The 24,034-nt window shown below is 45.0% G+C and overlaps 1 protein-coding gene across 2 annotated transcripts in view; it reads right to left on the bottom strand.

Annotated features, from left to right (window-relative positions):
- NIBAN1 (niban apoptosis regulator 1) overlaps positions 1–23,615 on the bottom strand; it is a 54,312-nt gene extending 30,697 nt beyond the window's left edge. For both annotated transcript variants that reach the window (XM_063165455.1, XM_063165456.1), the window contains exon 1: positions 23,519–23,615. In XM_063165455.1, the coding sequence (XP_063021525.1) occupies positions 23,519–23,573 (55 nt within the window). In that variant the 5' untranslated portion in view covers positions 23,574–23,615. The remainder of the gene's footprint in view (positions 1–23,518) is intronic.
- Positions 23,616–24,034: the final 419 nt, after the last annotated feature.

The raw sequence follows: 24,034 nt of genomic DNA, 5'->3' as shown, positions 1-24,034 counted from the left end.
GCCGGCTCAGCACTGGCACAGCCACCCCACTCAGCTGGAGGGATGTCAGAAGCAGAGTCAGTTCACCACTCAGGTAAGCCTTTCAGAGAGTTACTGTGGGACAGCACCCTGTGACAATCTGGACTCCAAATCTTCAGCTTTAAGATGGATTTTTAGAGACATACTGATTATAGGATATGCTTGGGTATAATAGCAGGATATGGTGCTGCTAAAGCAGAATATCTCAGCCCCATAAAAACTAGCCTGCTTTGGGCAGAGGCATAGACTTATTCTCCAAATAAGGACAAAGTTTCCCAAAACCTTCCTTAGAGCATTTTTTCCCTCCTGGGCCCAGCCAGCAGTAGGATGTTGTTGGCCCCAGCAGAGTTTCCTGCTCAGGGTTTGCCCCTGTTTTGCACTGTGGCTTTTTCTTTTCCAGCTCACATCATCCTCTAATTTGTTAGAGAGGGCTCTGGGACACTGCACCTCACTTGGCTACTGCCTGCATCCTGCAGTAAAAGTTTGTAGAGGAAGTGGGACAAAGAAAAAAATTCTGGTGTTGGGAAGAAAGCTGCAACAATCACAGGAAATACCTGTAATTTTGGCAAAGTCTCTCAATTAAGGCTAAATGGCCTCAGAAGTGTCATTCTTCACTGTCAGTACTGCTTAGATCAGCTTAAAGCACAGTGACTGAAGAGAAAGAAACTCTGCAGTTCACAACATACACATCAGAAATGGGACATTGATGATGTAATTTTTATGTGCAGACTATATTTATGACAAACCAAAACAAGAATCAAGAGGCAAATGTTTCTGGTTACTTCTTCCCATCTTCACACTACTTGCTGCAAAGGACTTCTGCATTAAAAATACTCCTCCCTCTTAAAATTAGAAGAAAAGTTTATTTAAGGAGATTGTGAGTGGCACCATTTGAGGGCCTGGCCTTGCAGGGCTCAGCTGAACAGGAATTTCCTACCTGAAGGTGGGAAGAGAAGCAGACAGACCCTTGATCCATTGTACCTCAATGGATATTTAAACTTTTGGTGTACAGAAAATAAAAATATGCTATCTGAAAATAAACATGATGGAAACAGTCCTGAGTAACAGAAACGCTTCCCATGAAAAGATAACATGGGGCAACTGGAGATAAAATACTCCAGGGCAGTTGAAAAATGAGTTCCCCTAATTCTTTTCCAAATTTAGTGTGGCTGGCTTCGTCAGAGCTGTTTATATGGAGCACAGCCAATGCTCCCACTTGGCTGGTCTGGCAGTGGCACAGCTCCAGCCCATATAAATGGGACTTGGAGCCCAGCAGCTGGGATGTTTATCCTGGGAGAATGAGGAGTCTGATCTGCTCCAGGAGGAGCCTGCATGCAACCTCCTGCTCCTGTGCTGGAGAGATGGATCATGACTGATCCCTGTGGGTTCCTTCCAACTTGGGATATTCTGTGATTCCATGGACCAAAATTACCAACAGGAAAAGACAACTGTGATGGAGGTGGGAGGATTTTCATCAAATTAACATGGAATTCCTCCTTTGTTGAGGGTTTAGACCCTGCTCCAGAATAAACTTTGCTAATACTTCATGATGCACCTCCTGCTCTGAACAACTGCCCCTGCACATGACCACAAACTTTAGCATGAGCTATGATATCTCTTTTAAGAATTAAAACAAATGTCACTACACTGAGAAACAAGAAACATCTTCCTGTTGCTCCCCTGGAAATCAGCAATCATTCCCAGATCTTTTTTCCATGCTTTCCCCCTGCCTTTGACCTTCTTAATTGTGCACCCATGTTGGACACTTGTATGTAACTCCAAGCCCACAGAATGGCCTCGAATACCCAATTTTATAGTGGCAGTTTCACTGCTCTTATTGAAATAACTGACATTCAGCTTTTCCAAACAAGGGCACTCTTCAGCAAGTTCTCCCAGGAATGGATTCCTGCTGGTCTGGCTCCCATTGCAGCCTATCCAGCTCGCCCTGCCACATCTCCCTGCTCTCAACAACGTTGCCACGTGGCCAGTCCAGGTGCAGGTCAGGAAAGCTCAGGAAAAAAGGTCAGAAAACAATAACTTCTTGGCTGTCATACAAGAGAGTAATTGCTCACACTTCCAGAACTTCAGCCATTTGGAAGTGAAGAATGGAAAGAGGGAAGGACTTGCCATAAAAGCTATTTCACTCAAATATTGGTGTTTGGCAGTAAGGGCACCCTTCCAAGAGCAGGAAAATGTTCACAATCCCCCTTCACAGCACAATTGCCTGCACTCAGCACCTTTTGGAAAGGGTTTTCCAAATATACCACGACCAGTGATATTAATCTCTTTGGAGGTCTGGGGGCTGATGTATGTTCTTACACCATATAAGCCCCAGAGGACATAAAAGTAAAGGAAGTAAATTATTTGTTGCATTAAAACAAATCCTGGACAAAATAAAGCCTAAAAGAAATAGGCACTGTGTGTGCCTAATGTCAGTACACCCAGCACTTCAAACAAGTAAAGCAGTGAGACAGAACAGGAACAAATCACTTTGTCTTATTTCCTCCACCAGACCATGAGCAAAGCTGTCAGAAAACAATCTAAAATGCTCAGCTGATCATATCCACACAGTGCTCCACAAGCCAGGATGGAGCCCACAAATGGGGGCAAACTTTTCAATTGTAAACTAGAAACCAGTTAATCTAGATGTACTGTATGCCTAAATGCAAATTGAGCTTTAAAATTACTACTGTCCGTCCATCCATCCATCCATCCATCCATCCATCCATCCATCCATCCATCCATCCATCCACAAAGTCTTATTCTCACAGCCCATCATGGTAGCAGCAAAATGAGCTAACAAAATAATTCCAGTGTTCAGCTCCTGGGCCAACTTCATCCCAAGTCCAAGAAAAGCACAACTCTGATTGAGGTAAATGTCTGAAACTGCAGATGCTCTATGTAAGCCCCGAAAGCTGGATGTCAGTACTGGCACCTCTAACATGGTCTGGATGCTCAAGAGGAAGAGAAGGAAGCAGAAACTCCCCATAAAAACTGCTTTTCCTCAGATCACCCTTCACTGCAGACATCATTATCAGTTGTTAAATGCATCTGGTAGCCAGAACACCTGTGAAAGTGATTCTGTTTGGCACATCCTGACAGTGCCCACCACCTTCCAGTGCTCTGGGGTATAGAACAGAGGGATTGCAAGTGATTCCCTCTTTCCTTTTACAAGGAGTGGGATTTACAAGTGATTCCCTCTTCCCTACACTCTTCTTCCTTGTGCAGTATTTACAATACCACCCAGGAAGTGTTTAAGGTCAAGTGCTCCCAGACTTCATCTAGGAAGGCAATGCAAACTACTCTCATTGTTGTTGAAAGCACAGCTCGTTTTGATCTTTATTTGTAGAAATAGCATTTCAATTAATCTGAGTCATGACTTAATACCTGTTAGGACAAAAAAGGGATGGCAGACACAAAGGTTCTGATCTGGCTGGATCACCTCTCACAGCTTTGTTTGCACTCAGCCAAACCCAGCAGCTCTGGTTGGTGCAGTCACCCCTCTTTCCCATGCAGGAACATGTGGTTCGCACATGGTAAAATACTGAAGCCAATTATTTATCCCAGCCTTGGTTTATATTAATAGAGAGTGCTCTCAATAAAACCTTACAATTCTGTGACTCCAGTGGTGTGCACACACCCTCAAATCACCTGTTTGCCATGCTGGCAAAATCCCCGTTAGTCACCCAAAAGTCAGTGCAGAGCAGTGGGTAACACCCATCACACCTCAGATCAGTCTCTCCTCACATCTCAGCATATAGCACTCCTCAGGTGTTTAGTCCATCTTCTCTATAGGAAAAAACTGATGCTGTCTTGTGAAAAAAACAGATTTTTTCACAAGTTTTGCAGCTGAGACCAGTGGGTGTGACATTTGTGCTCCATCAGAAGCAAAGCTTTTGTTTCACAGCAAGCCAAACAAACACGTTTGTAAGGTCACCTAGACATGATCCCTGACAAAAGAAGTGGCAAAAGTAACAGGGTCCATTCCAACCTTGCAGATCTCCCTTTCTACAATTTGGCCCCTATACTTTGCTCTTCCTCAAGTGCTCTGCTACACAAGGCTGTATTTTGTACTGAGATGTTCAATTATCCCATAGATTTCCAAAGGTTTCCATCCTTATGTTGTTCCCAGGCAGCTTCAGGAGCATCTCACATTCAGAGGGAGTAGATTGAGCTCAGTGAGACCTCATGCACTCTATAAAAAATGCTTGTTTTGTGAAGAGAAGCTTGTGATCTAACTATGGAGCTTGCTGGTTTAAGTTAATCCTGAATGATGAATGATTATTGAAAATGAAGAACAAACAGAACAGATCCTGCACAAACAGAGTGGCTCTTGGGTCCAACTCAGAGACTCATTCCTGCAGCTCATTCCCCCACTCCCACTGCCCAAGCCTTATTTATGGGAGAAGGAAGATTTCACAAATTGCCTTTGCACTTCTGTCAGGCTAAAAATTCCAAATAATCATGATTTACACAAGGGCCAGTGCTTGTGGTTGATCAGCTGAAACAAGCCAAGGGTTTGATTAACAGTGTCAGATAAGCTTATCTCAAAGGCTGCTAAAATCCAACCTTTCTTGGTAATGGGGTGAGAAGCAGCAACCCTGTCTAGAAACAATTACTCACGGTCAGATTCAACTAGAATAAGGTCTGACAAGACTTTATATATAAGCTTCTTTCACAGCACCAGAAGGAGTTGGGATTTAATAACCAAATGAACCCAATCTAATTCCTGGTGGGTCACATGAAACTAAACTATCATCTGTGATAAATAAATTTGGTGAAGGTCAATGATTTTCAAGTTTTGGGTTTTTTTACAATTCCTGAGCCACAAGTTGAGCCACTCCTGGGGACACAGACACCAGGCATGCCTTGAGCAGCTTTCTCCAATCCAGATCTCAGCACCACGTTACACATCACTGGAGGTCACACAAAAATGTTTCTTGGGAACATTTAAACAGCATTCCAAAAATGTAAGCCAATGCTGCATCACCCTTTAAATCAGGATGATGTATTCCCCCTGCCCTCCCTTTCGGGTGACAGTTACCTCACTGCCCAGCCATCCACTAGACAAAATGACAAAAACACACAGAGACATAGATAACAGAAATAACCACCTTCATTACATTAGTTGAAGCTTTTTTCTGAATATATATATTTTTATCTATTTATATATTTATATATATTATAAATATATATTAAAAATATATAAATAATTTATACAGACACACACACACCTTCAAAATATTTTCATGCTTGGCATATGCTCATACAAATCTGGGAGATATTTTTACTAATTTCTTTTTTCTTAATTACTTTGCCAAATTGTACCACTCTACATGGCTCTATCACAAAATCACTCCAGGGAGTACATGACCTTGGCCAAAGCTATGAGTACACACACATCTTTCCATGAGGAGCTTCATTTATGCTGAGATTCCTTTACCTAAATTCCCTTTATTCCCTCACCATTCCAACTCCTGTCACCATCAGCCCAGATGGACTCCTCAGAGTACTGTATTTCCCACAAAGTAGTCACTTTTTAAGCACTGTACCAGAAGGCCATTATTCCATGGCAGGATTTTATTCTATTTCTCTTCAACAAAAACACAAACTGCACAAAACAGAGTAGCAAAATGAGAATAATGATAACACCAGAGCCTCTTTTATTATCATTTTCTTCATCAATTCTAAGGCATTTGCTTAACTTTTGGCTGCTGTATACACTGAAAATGAGTAAATACCATGATTTCCAAAGGATTTTCAGCTAAGTCTATGTGCAAGAAGGGTAAAACAAAGACTAATCTCTAAACTAAACAGAGATCTCAAAGCAAGGACATTTACTTTAATGATGTCCCAACACAACCACACAACTTGATTTTACCACAGGAAATAATTTCAACCTCAGAGCCCCTTCTTGCCACTCTGAACCCCACAAGAACACCTGGGTGAATATACAGATTTAACCCAAACAAGCACCATTCAGAGTTTTGAAGCCCAAGGCCATACCCATGTCACAGTTGTGCCAGCTGGGGCCATTTCCCAGTTTCACCTGGCTTGCTTTGCTTGTGCCAACATCTCCTTGCCTTGGTCCTCTGCAGGGCAGAAACTGTGAAAGGGCATTTTGAGGGGGACAAAGAGCCAACTTCTCCTGAAAATCAATAATTGGTTTTATTCCTCTTCCTCCTCTTTTCAAAAGGACACAAATCCATCCATACATATATGTATGCATACAAAATTAAGCTTCTAATAAAACTTTATAATACAAGAAGAGGAGCATGTAAATTGCAATTCACATTACAAAGAATTTTAAAAATTTTTTTACCTGACTTCCCACTTTACATTCAGCTTGAACAATAAAAATGGAAACATTTTTCCTTTGCAGTGCATATTTAGTCATTTGTTCAGGCTCTCAATAGTTTCAGGTTATAATAATGGAATATGACTGCAGGAAAATGTAACTTGTTAGAGCAAAACATTGGGCAGAGGATGGGAGAACTTACTTTATAAAACTTAGAAGTTCGAGTGAAGCTTATAAAATCTCTTTAATGTGTCATGTATTTTGTTGTTACAAAGCTTATAAAACCTCTTTGATCTGTTATATATTTTGTTGTTACACAGCAGGGTGATACAATGGGGATCCCTTTCTGACCTCACATGGGCTTTGTTGGCCATGTAGATGCTACAGCGTTGGAATTGTTCAAGGAATTGTTCAAGGCTGACACAACCTACGAGACAAAAATGTTCTACTACACTGTGGTCAATCCTTCTAAGCCTTAGCTAAGACAAACTAGACAAACTCTCCTTGCTGGTAGTCTGTCCTCATGTTTAGAGCTATTATGTTATTTTTCTGAAAATGTTTGCTAAATCTTCAGAGATAAACTGATTTAAAAAGAGGATTGCATTCATTCCTTTGCAAGGAATACTGCCAGGCATTAAAAGGGTCTGTACTCCTGCAACTGAAGGTCTCCCCTTTCACAAACAAACCCTTCCCTACCCTTCCATGGATGGTAATGTCCCTCAGGAAATCCACACGGTTTTCCGCACAAGAGACTTGTGCAGATTCTCTGCACAAGAGACAGGAGGAAGCACTGGCGCCTCATCCTGTGGGAAAGGTTTTTTCACAGGACTGCTAAAAAGCATCAATTAAGGCAGTTTAGAAGACAAGTGTATAATTATTACATGGAGCTGCTCACCCAACCCTGTGTAAGACAGTTTTTTCTGTGCTTATTACAGATGGGGAAGGGAAACTGCAGCTCTGTGATGCAACAGATCAGCTTTAAAATTCAAATTAGTGCAGAAGTGGCACCAGAGCATCAGCCCCTGATCTCCTTCAAGAAAGGGTGGCACAAAGGGAGCAAGATGTACTGAGGTTGCTGGAAAGGGAGACCTTGACCACATCTCCTGTCACTCCTCAGTCTTGGTCTGGTTCTCTGTCTCACACTTTGCTCTGACTCTCCCATAGCAGCTGTGGCTGCCCCAAAGTCCCACTTCAGGATGGGTCACAGCCTTTTGCTCTCTTCCAGCTGTGAAATGGGTGCAAAAAGAACAGAATTTGCCTCTTCCCTTGTGAAACCAATGAAACCACTCCAAAAGCCCCTACTAAGTCTGGTCCAGGGACAATTCAAGGGAAGAAGCAGAGAAAATGAGGCAAATGAAAACAAAATGAATGGGAAAGGACAAACAGAAGATGGGAGATGGCTGTCTGGCTGCCTGGGGGTTCTCAACATGAGAGACCTGCCAGTGGCCTCCTTTCCCCTGTTTTCTCCCATTCAAAGTTGAACAAGGGTATAATCAAGATCTCAGTATTTCCAAAGCACTGTAAAAGAATAAAATAAAGTGATCCAAATATTTTGGGGTTTTTCTCTGGCTAAAATGACCCAATAAACTTCAATAATCATTCCTTACTTGGCAGAATTCATGCCTTTGATTCCTTCTGAATTAAAGCTGGGACCTCACTAATAAAAATACACCTTCTGCTACCAAATCAGGAATAATTCCTGAAATTTTATACTGAAAAGAGGTCAAGTAAAAATCCAAACAACCTCTAACTTTCTGCAGCAGTATCAAAGATGAAGAATCACCTTTATAGTCCCCAGTTTGCTGCTCCTACAGCCCATATCACCAGAGGCAGAAACACTCCCAGGTGACAAGGGCACAGGTCAGGGGGATTTAAGGGAAAAGGGAAACCAAAGAACTGTGTTCAGAAAGGATTTGTTGTGAATGCCACAGAGGACACACACAAAGGAACACTCCTCTCACAGTCTCTCCTGTGCAGACGTGGGGGTTTAAGGCCTCTCTGTTCCGGCACACTGTTCAAAAGTATTTATTTTCTTTTTCAGGCTGCTATTTTTAACCATAACTCAGAGACAGGCCAGAGTCCAACAGAGTGTCTGACTGCACTCCCAGACAGACAGGCACAGCCACAGTGTCACTTGCTGTGACAGGAAGGTGGTGACACACAGCTCTGCAGGTCCCAGTTGCCTTATTTCCTCCACGGGGCTGGTTTCACCAAATCCCCCTTTTAATCAGAGAAATCAGCTCAGAGGGGTTCCCTCCAGCCACCTGGCATGCCAAGTGCTGGGCATTATTCTTCTTCCTCCTCCTAGACCACTTTCAGATCCTCAAACACTCATGAAAGCATCGCTGGGAGGACAATAGTTACCACTGGTGTTTGTTTTCTCCATTTCTAAGAGGCCTTCCCAGGAAGAAGCTCCACTGAGCCATAGGCCCTCTCACTAAGCCTGTGCTTGAGGCTCCTTGGCTCTTCCACCCCAATGTTTCAATGCTCCTTCCTTCTTGAGAAAAAAAAAAAAAAAAAAAAAGGGAGATAAGCTGCCTCATTTCCTCTCCATTTATCTTTCACGTTCAAAAGGGCTTCTGACAACAGGACTTGAAAGGACAAAACCAAATCCAAACCACCTTCTCCCTGTGCTGTGTTTGTACAGTGGGGCCGTGCGAGGTCTGGGCTCAGAAAGGCAGGTTGTTATTAAGGACAGGAAATTTGTTCCTGAGCATTTATTGGGAAATGGGTTGGTGAGAGCTCTCCGGCTGTTCACAGTGACCCTGTGCCTCTGGAGGCCTTCATGGAGACCCTCCATGGACAGACACACCAAACCCTGCTGCCTGCACACCAGGACCCGTGGCTACACACAACCACCCAGAAGGTGTTCAAGGCCTGGTTTATATCCATGCTTCAGCCAGTGCATTTAACAGTTTGCTTTCATCTCTCACACCTTTGTATGACTGGTTATGCAGCTCCAGTTTTCTAAGTCTCAGCTCCTCCACCAAAGGTCTCTATGAAGTTCTCCCCATCAATCCAATCTGAGCTCCTGCCACTGTGGATGCTGATACATTCTCTCTTTCTGGAGAAGAGCATGTTTCACTTGTCTGTATCAAAACTTAAATTCTTCATCGTTCTGTGTTTTGCAAAATTTATGGCACCAAGAAAAGAGCAGCCCTAAGAATGCAGTATGCAAGAGCTGTGCCATAAGGGTTTTACTTGGCAAATTTATGTATATCAGATCACATTTTCACTTTGTGAATGCAGAAGTAATCATTAGCAATGTGACTTTAAACGTATTTAGCCCCTGTCTAACAATGCACATTCTGAGTCTCATCCAAACCTGAATTCCTCCAAAAGCTGCCTGCATTTCCTCACTAGAGCTACATTTCAAGCCATGTTTGCATTCTTCAGGGGTGCCTTAGAGGCAAGCCTGTGGCTTTCTGAGAAACAAATTCAGGGAAAACCACAAAAACCCATTTTCTATCTTCATTTGGGCTGATGGGACTTCATCAGCCTGATGAGGTGAGAGATGAGCCCTGAATTTCTATGGAATATCTTCTTACTTAACAGCATCCAGTGTGGCTTCAAAACACCCTGAATAGCTCCAAAATCCACAACAACCTTTCAGAGACTTTCCCCCCCCCTTATTACTACTCCCAAAGACCTTTACTATACAATCAATCACCCCTGCCAATGAGATGCTACTCCTGCAGCAGCAGAACTTTTTGCTGCCCTGAGACACTGTTTCTCTGCTATTTGCCCTTTCAAGCATCCCTGAGCCAACCGTTTCACCACAGCTTTTGCATAAACCTAGCAGCCTCACACAAACAGGCAGGCTCTTGATTAAGGAAAAAGAGCAGGGAAAAGTGTAACAGAACAAGAATTCTGGAAAAGTATATTCAGGTTTGGGCTTAAATGGAGTCAGGACCTTTTCTTTGCCAGTCTCAGAAATGCTGAGGTCAGGACAACAAAACACAGATTTAACATGCTGGTTTCCAATTCTGTTCCCTCTGAGGGACACGTGCCTTAGCCAACAGCCATAAATCCATTGTTCGGGAGGTGACACTCTTCTTACAACCCCTTCTGAACAAGAAATGAGGTCAGGTCCTCCTGTTGTAATTACTTCCCCTTTAGAAGCACCCCTGGCACTAAGAAGACACAGACACTGAAAGTTCAAAGGCGTTTTTCTCAAAGTTACTTTTGCTGCCCCTGGTGTGAGGCAACTCCCCCAGTTTCCAGAACAGCTGGTACCAACCACCGGTTGCCAGGTGGATGCTCAGGGCCTCTGAAGCCAAGCTGAAGCTCTAAATGCCAGCTGGAGTTCTAAAAATTACAATTTTTGTTTGGATGTATTAAAAATATCTGCTTAGTGTGCTTAAGAAGAAGCTGCTGAGAGAAACATGAAAGCATCAGGTCTTATCTCATTCAAAAATTACTAGTACAGAGCAAGACCAACCAAGTCAGAGGAGATCATGCAGCCCTGGCTTCCAGACTGAGCAGATACCCTGACATGCTTTTTAAACTCCTGATATCTGAGGGTTCCTCTGATTTGTAAAACAGCATGTCTTGAAATTGAAATAAAATACAGAAATGTAGTCAAGACACCCACCATACAGAAGTAAAACTTTCCTGAGCCAGCAAACATAATTTTTTTTTTAAAGGCATTAAAAAGAAAATAGAAATCTCTTAAGGGGATTAGATCCACTTTTATTGCAAATCTGCTCTGGCAAACTAATTTTTTAAACATATGCTCTTCTTTTCTTACCTACCGTATATAAATTGCATATATTCTGATTAACATTATTCAACCCAGAATAATTACATATCAGAGAGATGCCTAATAAGCTCATCTTTAAACTCTGCAGAACTACAAAAAGATCCCAAGCATATTTTATGAATATAGGCTGGCATCAACTGACAAATATATGGCACAATCCATTTTATTGTGGTTGCAAACAAGCACCACATGAATGAACGTTATGGGGCTTGTCTTTGCATTATTCAGGATGATAGGACTTCTGAAGGAAAGCAAAAGTGTTTTCTGGAGTTGTGAGACTGTGAAGATAAAAGAAAATTAGTCGCACACAATATGGTAAAGAAAACACACAAAATAAGCAAAACTGCATTTTACCAGCAGCAGGCACTTCACTGGAAGATTCCGTAAGGTTTTCTGAATCAAACAGCTGCTACAAGAAGTAGCAATGAATCAAAACACTTTGGATTTACAACGAGAATTGACAAAGAAATATTTTCAGTTACTGTAACCATATTGTTTTAGACTTACTTCAGACAAAAGCTATTTCAACAGGAAAACCTGTCTTAGCCAACAGCTGGAAAGCTCATAGCCTTATTCTGGAAGGAAGGGGGGGCCTGTTACTTTTTACAGATGTCTCCATTCTCATCATCCAAGCAGAGCTAAACCTCTGAACAGAGAGATGGGCCCCATCTGAAATGCAGCTCTCACATCCTCCCAAGGCTGTGCACACTCACAGCCCTGGCACTGGTTCAGCCAAGGCACCAAACTCAACAGCCACAGAAGCTCAGCCCTGTGCAATTGCCACTCACAGTCAGCCCGGGTTTTGGGGCAGCCCCTCACCAGCAGAACCCCAGACACTCAGCTGTCAGAGAGGCTGGCTTTTATTTAAAGCAGCTCTTCTGCAGACGGTAACAATCAAACCCAGCCAGTGCTTCCCTCCAGTGCTCAGCCCCAACGCCCTGGGAGATCCAGCTTTAGGAGCACCCCCGAGGGAAGCACGAATTTGGTTTATTGCCACAAAAGTAACACCTGCCAATGCCAAGCGCTACAGAAAGAGCAACTTTTCAGTTGACCACACTTCCTGCTGCCTGCACATTCAAGGCACGCAAAGAAAAGGCCGTGTAGCAAGAGATGAGTAACTAACAAACCACAAGCTCTTACTCAAAATTACCATGTAGTATTTTACACTCAGTGGTGTGGGACATTTGTTTACTCTGGTAACTCCTCTGTCTCCCAGTGTGGTACCAGCTTTAGTCACCCCCATTCTCGTATGGGATGTGATGAGCTGCTTTGTGTTTTTTCCAGTTGTAAGGGAAGCTGGTGCTCAGTTCGGATGGGGCCTTCCTCCTTCATTCACTCAGAACTCAGCTTCCTCCTTGAACAAACCCAGTGCTGCCTCAGTTTCTGATGTCACCACTACGTGGCCACAGCTCCTAAGGAATCACCATGAACACACCAAGCCCAGGCTCCTAAGTCTCCCCCAGGAGCTTCTTTTGTTGCAGCTCTCAGGTGTGTGTCACACCAAAGACAGCCTCAGTTTTTTCTGGGCATTCTTTCTCCCCATTGTTTCCCTTGGGTTTGGTAGGACATGATGGAAACACAGAATACTAGAATCATTCAGGTTGGAAAACCCTCCCAGACCATGGAGTCCAACCTGTGCCTGATGCCCACCGTGTCACCAGCCCAGAGCACTGAGTGCCATGCCCAGACACATGGAGCACAAGCAGCAGTAATTAAAGCTACTTTCCTTTACAATCACACCTAAAAAAAAAACCAACTTCTACCTCATATGTACCTGTCCCATTCATTGCAGAGCTCTGAAAGTTTGTGGCACAGTGAGCTGGAAATAGCAGGAACTTGATTTGTATCTAAAAGCAGATAAACACCACTCCAGAGAAGCAGATCTGTTTCTACTGCAGAATGTAAATCTGGACAAAACCACATGACACTTACAGGAAAAGCTCACACATGGCTCCTGCCACCTTCTTTTCCTGATATACAGAAGTGCTGAGTGCCTGAGCACAGCAAGAACCTGGCTGGAAACTTGGGAAGAGCATCAAAATGGTCAGTTCCCCAAAAAAATTAGGCACCAGGTTTGCCCAGACCCAAATTAACAGCCATAACTCCGCGGGCATGAAATCAAACAGGACCAAGATCAGCTAAGCAAAGGCTGCCCAGCACTTTGCAGCTTGGCAAGTGCACAGGAAATCCCAGAAGGAAAGAAAAAAAAAAAACAAGCAATGAATCTGGGGTTTCCTACTGAATGAGGCAGTAGAAAAACCACACCAAAAATAAGCCTTTGCACCCTGGGCTCCTTCAAGCATCAGCAATGAGTTCAGGGCTTCAGATCCATGGAGCTTTTCCACTCTCACTTAATACTGCGAGGTACAAAAGCTGTGTTGGCTTTGCCCATAGCTGTGAACAGCTGCTGGGAGCTGCTGTGGCAGCTTTTTCTGGCCTGCACCAAGGACAAAGATGGAAACAGCAGGGTTTAGTCCAGCAGGAAAACATGGGCAGTGGCTGGAAACCTTTCCCACTCTCCTCCAGTTTCCCTCATTCTACCTCTATGGCCCCCAAACCCTTCCCTTGCCTGCAGACCATGCCTGATCTGCTCAAAAGAAGAGGAAAGCATGGTTTCTTTAGCTTAATTCACAAAAAAAATCCCAAAACCTCCCCAAAAACCCCCAAAAACAAACAAACCAAAACCAACCAATCAACCAAAAAACCCAAATTAAAAAAAAAATCTCATCCATTTTAGCTGCAGTTTTCTCAAAATGGCTATTTCAGGCAGATGCTCAGCATGGAAACTTCAGTCCAGACAGCTGAAGGCTGGCAAAGCCTCATCTGCAACTGCAAACACTGGAAAGTGTCTGGCAGACTAAATTACAGTGATGTTACTTTACAGAATAACCTTAAAAAACAAAAAAGCCTTTTTGTCCTTTCTTTTGCACAGACCCAACCATTAAATCTTTGCCTGGGGATGATGAAAACTTGCCTTTCCTCTTGTGTGACCACTGCAATATTGGAATATCAAGTGAAAATACATAAAGATCCTCTCAATCACGCTCAGTAAAAGCAAGCTGGTCTTTGGAGTGTTCACCCAAGGTATTTAACATCCCAAATCCTGCTCCAAGAGCGGTGTCTCCAACTTCACAACAATGCCCTGCAGAGAATCACAGCACAAACAGCAACTGTGGTTTCATGCAGAGGAAGGGAAATACCACGTAGAGCTTTAGAAATGCCTTCCTGAGACAGGACATGAGAGGGGCTGAGTGAGATGGATACTGAGTGGGATGGAGCTGGCATCTTCTGGAAATTTGAAGCAGCAACACCCATGTACCTCCTTGGCAGGCAGAAAATTTCCAGATACAGCACGTGAGGGTAATTTTTTTAGCTGAGGTCCCAAGCACAACAAACCAAAAATCAGTAGTGAATGGGCTATCCCAGGAAAGCAGCAGGGATCTGGTATGCATGGCCAGAGTGGCCTCTGAGCCCTGCAAAACCTGCAGATCCCTTCACAGGGAACATAAACCTCCAGGGGAAACCCTAGATGGATTTATTACATACAGAAGCTGTAGGTATTTCTTTCTAAATCTAAGGTTGGATGTGAAGGCATTTAGTGACAGGCTGGGAGCTGGGATTGTTCAGCCTGGAGAAGAAAAGGCTTCAGGAAGACCTTGTTGAAGCCTTTCAGAACTTATGGGGGCTTATAAAAAATGAAGGATAGGGCAGATAGTGACAGAACAAGGAGGAGTGATTTTAAACTGCCAGAGAGCAGAGATAGATGGGATATTTGGAAGAAATTCTTCCTTGTAAGGGTGGGCAGGCCCTGGCACAGGGTGCCCAGAGAAGCTGTGGCTGCCCCTGGATCCCTGGCAGTGTCCAAGACCAGGCTGGACAGGGCTTGGAGCACCCTGGGACAGTGGAAGGTGTCCCTGCCCGTGGCAGGGAGTGGAACTGAATGAGCTTTAAGGTCTCTTCCCATGGAATGAACCTGGAAAAACACCAGCATTCTGGGGAGCTATGAACATGGAATGAACCTGGATAAACACCAGCATTTTGGGGAGCTATGAACATGGAATGAACCTGGATAAACACCAGCATTTTGGGGAGCTATGAACATGGAATGAACCTGGATAAACACCAGCATTTTGGGGAGCTATGAACAAGGAATGAACCTGGATAAACACCAGCATTTTGGGGAGTTATGAACAACATGGAATGAACCTGGAAGAACACCAGCATTTTGGGGAGCTATGAACAAAGAATGAACCTGATAAAACACCAGCATTTTGGGGAGCTATGAACAAGACTGTCTTACAGCATTATCAAAGATCTCCTTACAAGCTCTCTGTGGTTTGAAAAGGCATCACCGGTGCTGAGGTGTTGGGGAGAGCCCACAGCCTGCCAGGCACTGCTGTGGGCAGCTTTTCTCAGCACAAACCACTAACAGGAGGATGCTTCACATGTCCTTCAGCAGTGATGTGTAAAAAGCCCAGCCTGGAGATCAGCTGACACATTCACTTTGCCAAAAGCTCCACAGCAGAATTCCTTCTGGAGGACAGATCATGGCTTGCTCCTGGCACGGTACAGAAAGTGGCCAGCAAGCCAAAACCCTGCTGCTCTTTTCCACCAAGGAGTGGAGTGGCTGCTGCTGTGACAGCCCTGGAGCAGCTTGCCTCAAGGTGTCCTACACCAAGGGAGGCACAGCCCAGGTCCCTCTGAGCATGACCAGGCACCTGCAGCAGCACCCATCTCTCCCCAATGGTTATAGGGGTGTCTCCCCCAGTTACACCCCAAAAACCACCTGGGAGACCCTGGGCTGGCGGGCTCCCAGCCAGGAGTGCACAACAGCAGTGATGGTGTCACACAACAGCCTGGCTGTCACCCCTGGCACTGCCCACTCCTCAGGAACCACAGGGCGCAGGGCATGGCACAGCTACAGGCTTAGAACCAATCTCATCACAAACAACACCCAAAAGGTCACTCGAATCACCAGTTTTGGCTTTAAATATTTACTTAGAAAATAACTGCTCTACTCCTGATCTCACTTGTTTCCTAAAAGAATTTCAACAATACAAAAACTATCCACATACTTTAGCAAAGCGTACTGCTTTTAACCTCTTACTCATGTATTCAGAAAAGCCCAAGAGTCAGCCTTGCTTTTGTTTTCTGCTTCCTGCACTGCAGCTAAGACAACTCCCTGGCTTTAAAAAACGTGCAATAAAAAAGATGCAATAACTACATAACAACTTTGGTAGTGCTACAATGACCTAAATATTTTGTCTTAAAGCTTCAGTGCTAGCCAAAGTGTAACAGCAACTACTTGGTCAGACCTATTAACAAATACCACAAAAGCATGAAAATTAAAGGCTTGTGAATTCAAGATATAACACTTAATTAAATATTCAGAGAAACAAAGTCACTAAAATCTCAAGTTATCCACACCAAAATAAGCTTCAGTGCAGAATCAGCAGCAAACTTATTTTTATATATATATATAAGACTACTAGAAAGACACAGGACAAAGTTTTTAGGAGACCCAGGCAGGAGAACCCTTTCTTCACAGAAGTTTGAGCCATTTGCACAAGCTTTAATCCTGCTTTGATGTAAGAGTTGGCCTTGTTTCATTACTGTCCTTTAACTGCAAAAGCAAGTCAAAGGCTTGCAAGTATGATCAAAAACTAGAAACAACTTTTAATTGTTCTCCACGTGTGAAGAGAACAGCATGGTTGTTCCATGCAAAGGAGAAAGCTGTACTTTAAAAGCACTTTATGAATATCACCCTTCCCCACCTAGACACTGGCTCTGCAGCTGCCACTGCCCAAAGGCACCACCAACAAAGCTGCTTTCATCATCTCAGAGCTTGCTTTTTCTCCCTTTCATACCAATAAAATGTCTATCAGATGCAAAGTGTGTCTTAAAATTTGTGGCCAAGCTGCACTAATTTAAGAACTTCCAGTATTCAAGATTGTGGAAAACATCAAGTACAAAGGCACAGCACACCTACAGTGTGTCTCTCAATTACAGATTCGGGGCAAGGATGAGCCTGTTTCTCACTTTTTCTATTGAGATATTCTTTCCACTGACCCCTGTGCCTAATTCAGCATTGTACCTAGTTTCTTCTACAGTGACAAGAAAAGCATGAGAAATACCACATGCCTTCCCCTACAACCCTGTGGTTTCCCTCCCCTCACACTACCCAAAAAAAGACCAGAGAAAAGCCCCCTTTCCTCTTCCAGACCCAGTGATGCTGCACATCATCTTCAAGGGTAGTTCCTGTATGTGGGTTGCTGTGGTGCAGGGCCTTGAGATGATCCTGCTGAACAGGCACAGAGCCTAATGCAGCTCTGGGACACAAATGGGCAACTGGGATTCCTGGGATTAGGGGAACCTCAAGCCACACAGAGAAGGCAAATGGGGTGTGATCACAGGCAATACTTCTACTGACCAATGAAGGAAACTGAAAGATTTCACCTGCTTTGATTAGGGAAATTTTGACCGTGCCTGTTGCAAGATAACATGGTTGGAAACTTCCAAATTGCTCGTGGAGCTTTTGAGAGAAGTTAATAATGGACAATTTGAGCAACAGAAATGCTCAAATTGTCCATTATACACCTGTTATATCCTTCCTTAGTCTCCCAGAGCTGAACCTGAAAGTTACCAAGGACAGTAAATTCTGCCCATGTGGGTGGCAAAAACCTTTTCCACCAATCACATCCCTGGATGCCTTTTGCTTGCATTCAGTCAAAAGTAAGAAAAAGCACTTGGCCCCTTGAATTAAAGGCCATAAAACCCAAAGAGAAGCTTCCTCTCCTTCCTAGCACATTTATTAAAACTATGGGATGAAAATCTGCTACTGGCTCCAAAAGCAACAATCTCTCTGAGCACTAAAACTTCTCAGAAAACAAGGAAAGCCAGAAGGATTTTCCTTTAAAACACTCATTTTTTACAGTCTTCAAGAACTTGGAAACTTTGCAAGGTGCATATAATAGAATCTTACATGCTTATTGAAATCTGAATTTCCTGTGTGCTTTATTTACCTCACTTCTTCCTTCCGTGGGTATTTATCCCTATTTGGATTGGATTAGATGGTACTACCATGAATTCTGGATTTAATACAAGCTTCTGAATGAAAATATTATTCTGCCTCTTCCTTAGACTTTGGGAGTTGCAGGCAAATCCAATCAGTTTTTAACATAAACCTCACCAGGTGAAAAGGAAAAGCAGCCTCTAAGATGCTGTTAAATCCAGAGAGACCCCACTTGTAGAATTTGGTTGGAATGATCCTAAAGCCCATCTCATTCCATCCCCTTCCAGGGATGGGCACTCCTGCTCTGTACAATGTCCCAGCCATGCTCACCTACAGAAAATGGAAGAGAGAATTTCTGTAACACAGAACAACCCAGCTTGGAACAGGCTGAAAGCAAAGGCAGGGAGTGCAGCAAGACTTGTGCAGAACCCTGCTGTACTTGCAGTCACACACCAAATTAAAACCAGAAGGATAAGGGACAGTTTAAAGCAGAAAATCCAACATCCAGCCTGAGTGCCTGTCCAAAAAAAGGCCAGCTTTTCCACAATTAATTCCAAGTCATTCCTCCATCCTGCAGCCCTCCTCCTGCCAGCTCTGTGCACCCTGGCTGAGGCTTTCACTCCAGAGCTGTGTCAGGGTTCTGTCCCTCTGAGCTGATGGGACTCATCTCTGTACCACCACTGGAATTTATTCAACAGGTTTCCTGGAAAGCTGACAACCATTTCCTATCTTCTCTTTCAAGTGAAGGGTAAAGCAGGCTCCTCTTCAGCCTCTAAAGTGGGACAGAACAGGAGTCTCTGCTTTTTCAAGTATGCTGCATCTTGTAGGATCACATCTACAGTGTGTGATCATTGTGCAAAATCCCAACTAAATTACCAGCACACTGAAATTTCTAAGTAAAACAAATGGCTAGAAAGAAGTTTCTTACAGACATTCAGTAATAGCTTTCACTGTCACCTCAAAAGAACAACAAAGGTCTGCCTGGAAAAGCTTCCTAAACAATGAGGAAATCCACAGGGTGAATCCTGGGTGCCACAGGTCAAATAATCAAATATTCACTGTCCCACCTGCCTGGGGGAGGAAAGAGATGGAAGAGAAGGGAAGGAAGAATCTGCATTTAAACAAACAAATCCAAAGCAAATGACTACAAAGCCTCATCCTCTGGACAGATGTCTGTTTAAAGAAATGGGTAGCCAGGATATGGTCAAGCATACCAACTATCTTTATGAAAAAGCAACCTTCAGAGAAGTTAAATTTTTTTTTCATATGCTGAGCTGTTTTGGAGATGCACCTGTTGAAATTGGTATTAGGTGCTTGAAATCTTTCCACTTCTGCAAATTGAAAAAAAATTGTCCTGACACACAACTCATGGCAGAGCAGAGCTTGGTCACCTACTACTTCTGCTGCTGGGATTGCAGAAATGGAAAATCACCAAGACTTTGGGGGCATTTCCATCTGTGCCAGCTGTAGGATCCTCATCCTTGATTGCTGCCTGTCTGCCAGCAGGGTCACTAAACAACACCTTTCCCCCAGCAGTGATGATCCCTCTGGCACACCCTCTCAGTGGAAGCTCTCAGGACACAGCACTGGGCTGCTTCAGCAGGCACTGAGAGCTGATTCCTGAATCTCATGACTGCAACCCGAGCCCAGCACTCCCCAGCACCGCCCTGGGCCGCTCCCTCCTGGGTGTAGCACTGCTCAAGCATCATTAGACAATGCACCCAACAAACAACTCCCATCACAAGGTTAGCCCATGCCTCAGCAAACTGAGAGCATGAATTTTTTTAATAAAATCTTTTCACATGACCAATTCCCAGTCCCCTAATTATTACTGCCATGTTTTAAGCTCTGTTTTACTCACATCCTGAATAATCCCCATGTAGTCCCACCAAAATCTCACAAAGCAGGATTATCTCTGCCACAAGTCATCTTTTTCAAGGCCTCAGTCCAAAACCTAGAGGAATTACTATAAAATTTTCATTTTGGAGGGCTTTAAATAATTTTACTGCTTACAGTGTGTGTGTATGTAAAATATCCTATGGATTTAAATAGGTGGAAAAATGTATTTTTCCATAGCTCTGGTTAGAAAAACAGACCTGTGCTGCACAGAACATAAAAACACCTTTAAACTGCTAAGGTTTCCAGACTAGTAATGCTGCAGTGCATGTGGTCTGGCTTTCTCCCACTTCCCCCTAAATATCTCCACACACCTTCTCCTAGAGGACACAAACTGTCCCCACTGCTCACAGGAGTCCCTGCTGACTCATTTTTCCAGTATTTCATTCATTTCCTTCAGGTAGGAGTAAGGAATATCAATTCCTGAGATTTTATTCATGAGTTCATCCCCCAACAGTAACCAATTTTTGTTCATTTCTACTTGACAGACAAAAGATGTTGCAACGGCTTGCAAACTGTAACTTCACAAGATATAAACACATACAGAGATTTTCTGAGTGCAAAAATTGCTTTGCAAAGCATTTTCATCCCCAACTAAGTGTTTGGGCAGTTGATTCAAACTTCACAAGGAAGATCCCTGCCCTTGCAGCTTCAAACACAGCCTCAAATTCCCTGTGAAGGCTGCCTGGAAAATCACCCACTGGCATTGTCTGTTCTCTCCTTAGGCATTGTTTGAGGCAGGGCATGCACATTACCAGGTCAATAATTACATTTGCTGCCTTTCAGGTCACGATATTGCCTAAGTATTGTCCCATGTACAACAACACACAGCTGTGTGTGTTCAGTCCTACCCCATTTTCCCTAAGAGATGGAAGCTGGAAGCAGTTTTAGGTGGAAATCCCAGGCTTTGCATTCAGTAACTGAGACTCTGCGTGGGATGCCTTCCTGCTTTTCTCTGGGATTCGTTTCTCCAGCTGGTCTGACAAGGCTCACCCCATTCACCAGGGAAAGCACAGGGAGCAAAGCAGCTCCCAGGCTCTACCTGGGGGTGCCTGTGCTGAGGGCAGGCTCCTGAGGGGTTACACAGGCACCTGGCTGACTGGGTTTGCATGTTCCCAACAGAATGTTACATCTCACGTAATTCCTGTCCTCATTTGGTTCTCCTCTCATCCCACATCAACGTGAGCAGACTGACAGAAGTCAGAAAACCTGTAGAACTGTAGCTGTGTTGATGCAGAAGCTGTGACATGGACTTGTGGAACAGACCCACAAGAATCATCAAGTCCAACTCCTGCCCTGCACAGGACATCCCTTGCCTTTAATGCTCAGCCCCTCATTTCCATTAATTACATTTAAGCTTTAGCTTAAATGATGCCTGAGTAAACTACAATCCATTTAATTCCAGACAAATTAAATTATCATTACAGCAACAAGAAATTAAATTACACCATCATGAAAACAACTATGAACTACACCAAGGTCTCACTTGAAGTAATACTCAGGATTTCCTGTCTTGAGGCTACTGCTATTTGGGCCAGCATGAGGGAGCATCCCAAAATGCACTAAGTTTGGGGAGTGTTGCTGGCTCCTTTGGCTTGCTGTCTCCTCATCTCCCTCCCTCACCAGTGCTGTCCCAATCCAGCACCTATGGACTGAAAACTCTGCTGATAACAACCAAGTCTCTCCCTTTCCTTTTTACTGAGGTCACCCCTGCATCACCTGTGGAGGAAAAGAACTCCAAAAGCTGCCATCCCACTAGAAAAACCCACCCAAACTTCATGAAGCCAGCTGAAAAACATACAGCTTATTGAAGCTACAGACTCAGTCCTTGCACATGGTTCTCCTTCACCACAGAGCTCCTCTGCAAATAAATCACAGCCAGGTGTGTAGGACAGACAGCCAGGCCTGACTCTCACAGACTCCAGCCTAATATCAGCAGTAGGTTTGGTGAGCTGGCTCAGTCTCACTCTGTTCCCATTTAAGATGCTCTTCACAATTCTTTTTCCTCCTTGGAAGTGCTGATTCACAGGCAGCCTCTGTACAAAGTGCCTCATTAATTATTTTTCCAGCCAGGAGCTTTGAGTGGGGGATCCTCACAGCACCAAGAGCAGATGTGAGCCAGGGGATGAGCACAGATTTAAATCCTTCTTCCACAGTGACTTCCCTCTGGCTCTTGCCTGTGCAAAGATGTGATGGGCAAACAAGAACTGTGTCTGGAGTGCTGCAGAGCTCTCAGCATGACCAAGGTACCCACCCTGTGAGCAGCAGGCAAATTGAATGCTGAACTGTGAAAATGCAATTTTGGCTGCAGCGTGGGGATGAATGTAAAGAAAAATAGAAATCCAGGGGACTGCACCCTCATGGCTCTGATGGGACTTGAAGCCACCCTCAATGGGGCAGGAAGAACTGACAGTACTGATAGGAGGGCTCGTTTGAAAAATCTCAGCGTGTGAGGCCGGTAGCTCCGCTGACTGCTGTTTGGGTAAAAGCCATTTACTAACTGAATATCCTTCCCAATATGGGAATCTCTTGAAAGACTCACTGTGATTTCAAAGGAGTCCTAAGAGAGCAGCAGCTCAATGTTTGCACTCTCTCTGCACCACACAAACGTCCCAAAGCAAAGAAACCCAAGGACAGGCTGGGCTGTGGGCATCACCCAGGAGTCTCTCCAGCCCAAATCCTCAGCACGGAGGTTCATCTCCAAGAGAGGGCTCTTGCAGGCTCTGCATGCATCACACATCAAGTGCTAGAACTGGGCTTTCTTTTCTCATGCAAACTTTTACCCCACTTGTAAATCTTCAGCCTTAAAATTTGCTTTGCAAATACTCTACCTGCTGGCTGAGCGATAAGCAGCACAGGTAAGAGTCAGCTGGGTTCATACCAAACCACTCAAGTAACAAAAAAACACCCCAAACCCCAGAATTACACTTTTCCTTCATAGTTTAACAGCAATATACATAACTTAAAGCCTATTTTTTTGTTTGCTCTCTCTTCTAACATTTTAATGGATAAAGAATTGCCCTTACAAGGTACCCACCTTTTTTCCCTCGGTACCCACCCAGCAGCGTTGCCACTGCCTCCAGCGGGCTTGGCAAAGCATCAGCCCATATGGCGCTGGTTGGGCTCACCCTGGCAAAGCCCAGAATCTGCCGGGTCTGGAGAGCCGGGCTCTGTCACACGGGCAGGCTCAGCCGCGGCGCTCCACGCTCTCTCAAGTTTCACCCTCTACTTAGAACTAACTCCCGCAGTGGAAACTCCTACAGCATCGCCTTTAACAAACTGCTCCGAACTCCATGGGACGCCGAGAATGGGCTCAACCCGCGCTGTCCCGCCGGCTGCCAGCGCTGCCCGGGATGCGCGGGGCTCCCGGAGGCTTTCCCCGATCCCCGGGGATACCCGGAGCGCTCCCGGCAGCTTTCCCGATTCTCGGGGTGCCGGGACGCTTCCAGAGGCTTTCCCGATCCCGGGGACACCCGGAGCGCTCCCGGCGGTCCCCCGGCCGGGATACCCGGCCTGCTGCCCCAGCCCGTACCTCGGATGTAGGCGCACTTGCTGTCGTCCAGCGGCGCGGAGGCAGAGGCGCCCATGGCTGGGTGCGGAGCTGCGGCAGCACCGCGGTCCCCCCGAGCCCGGACCGCTCCCCCCGAGCCCGGACCGCTCCCGCCGCTTCCTCCGCAGGCGCCGCCCCCGGCCCGGCCCGCCCCGCCCCGCCCGGCACGGCACGGCACGGCACGGCACAGAACAGACCGAATGGGGACCAACAGGGACCCGCAGTGCCGCGCGGTGCCCCACGGTGGCTCTGGGCTCAGGCACGCTCGTCCCCGGCCGCTCGTTGTGCCCTCACTCCGCTCTGCCCCGCTGTCACCGCAAAATCCACATCCCCACCGAGACACGGCTGCAGTTTCTGTCCGGAGTTTCTGTCCGGAGTTTGTCCCCGGAGTTTCTCCAGAGGCCACGTTAAAGACCGTGCCGCAGTAAAAGCTCGGTTAAACCAGGACCAAAATGCCTCTCCTGGAGGCGTCCAGGAGGCAGCGGGGTCTGGCGCTGG

This window comes from Melospiza melodia, chromosome 11, assembly GCF_035770615.1.
Source record: "Melospiza melodia melodia isolate bMelMel2 chromosome 11, bMelMel2.pri, whole genome shotgun sequence".
Classification (NCBI taxonomy): domain Eukaryota; kingdom Metazoa; phylum Chordata; class Aves; order Passeriformes; family Passerellidae; genus Melospiza; species Melospiza melodia.
Note: the sequence above shows the minus strand (reverse complement) of the source record. Positions and strands in the feature narration are given on the sequence as shown.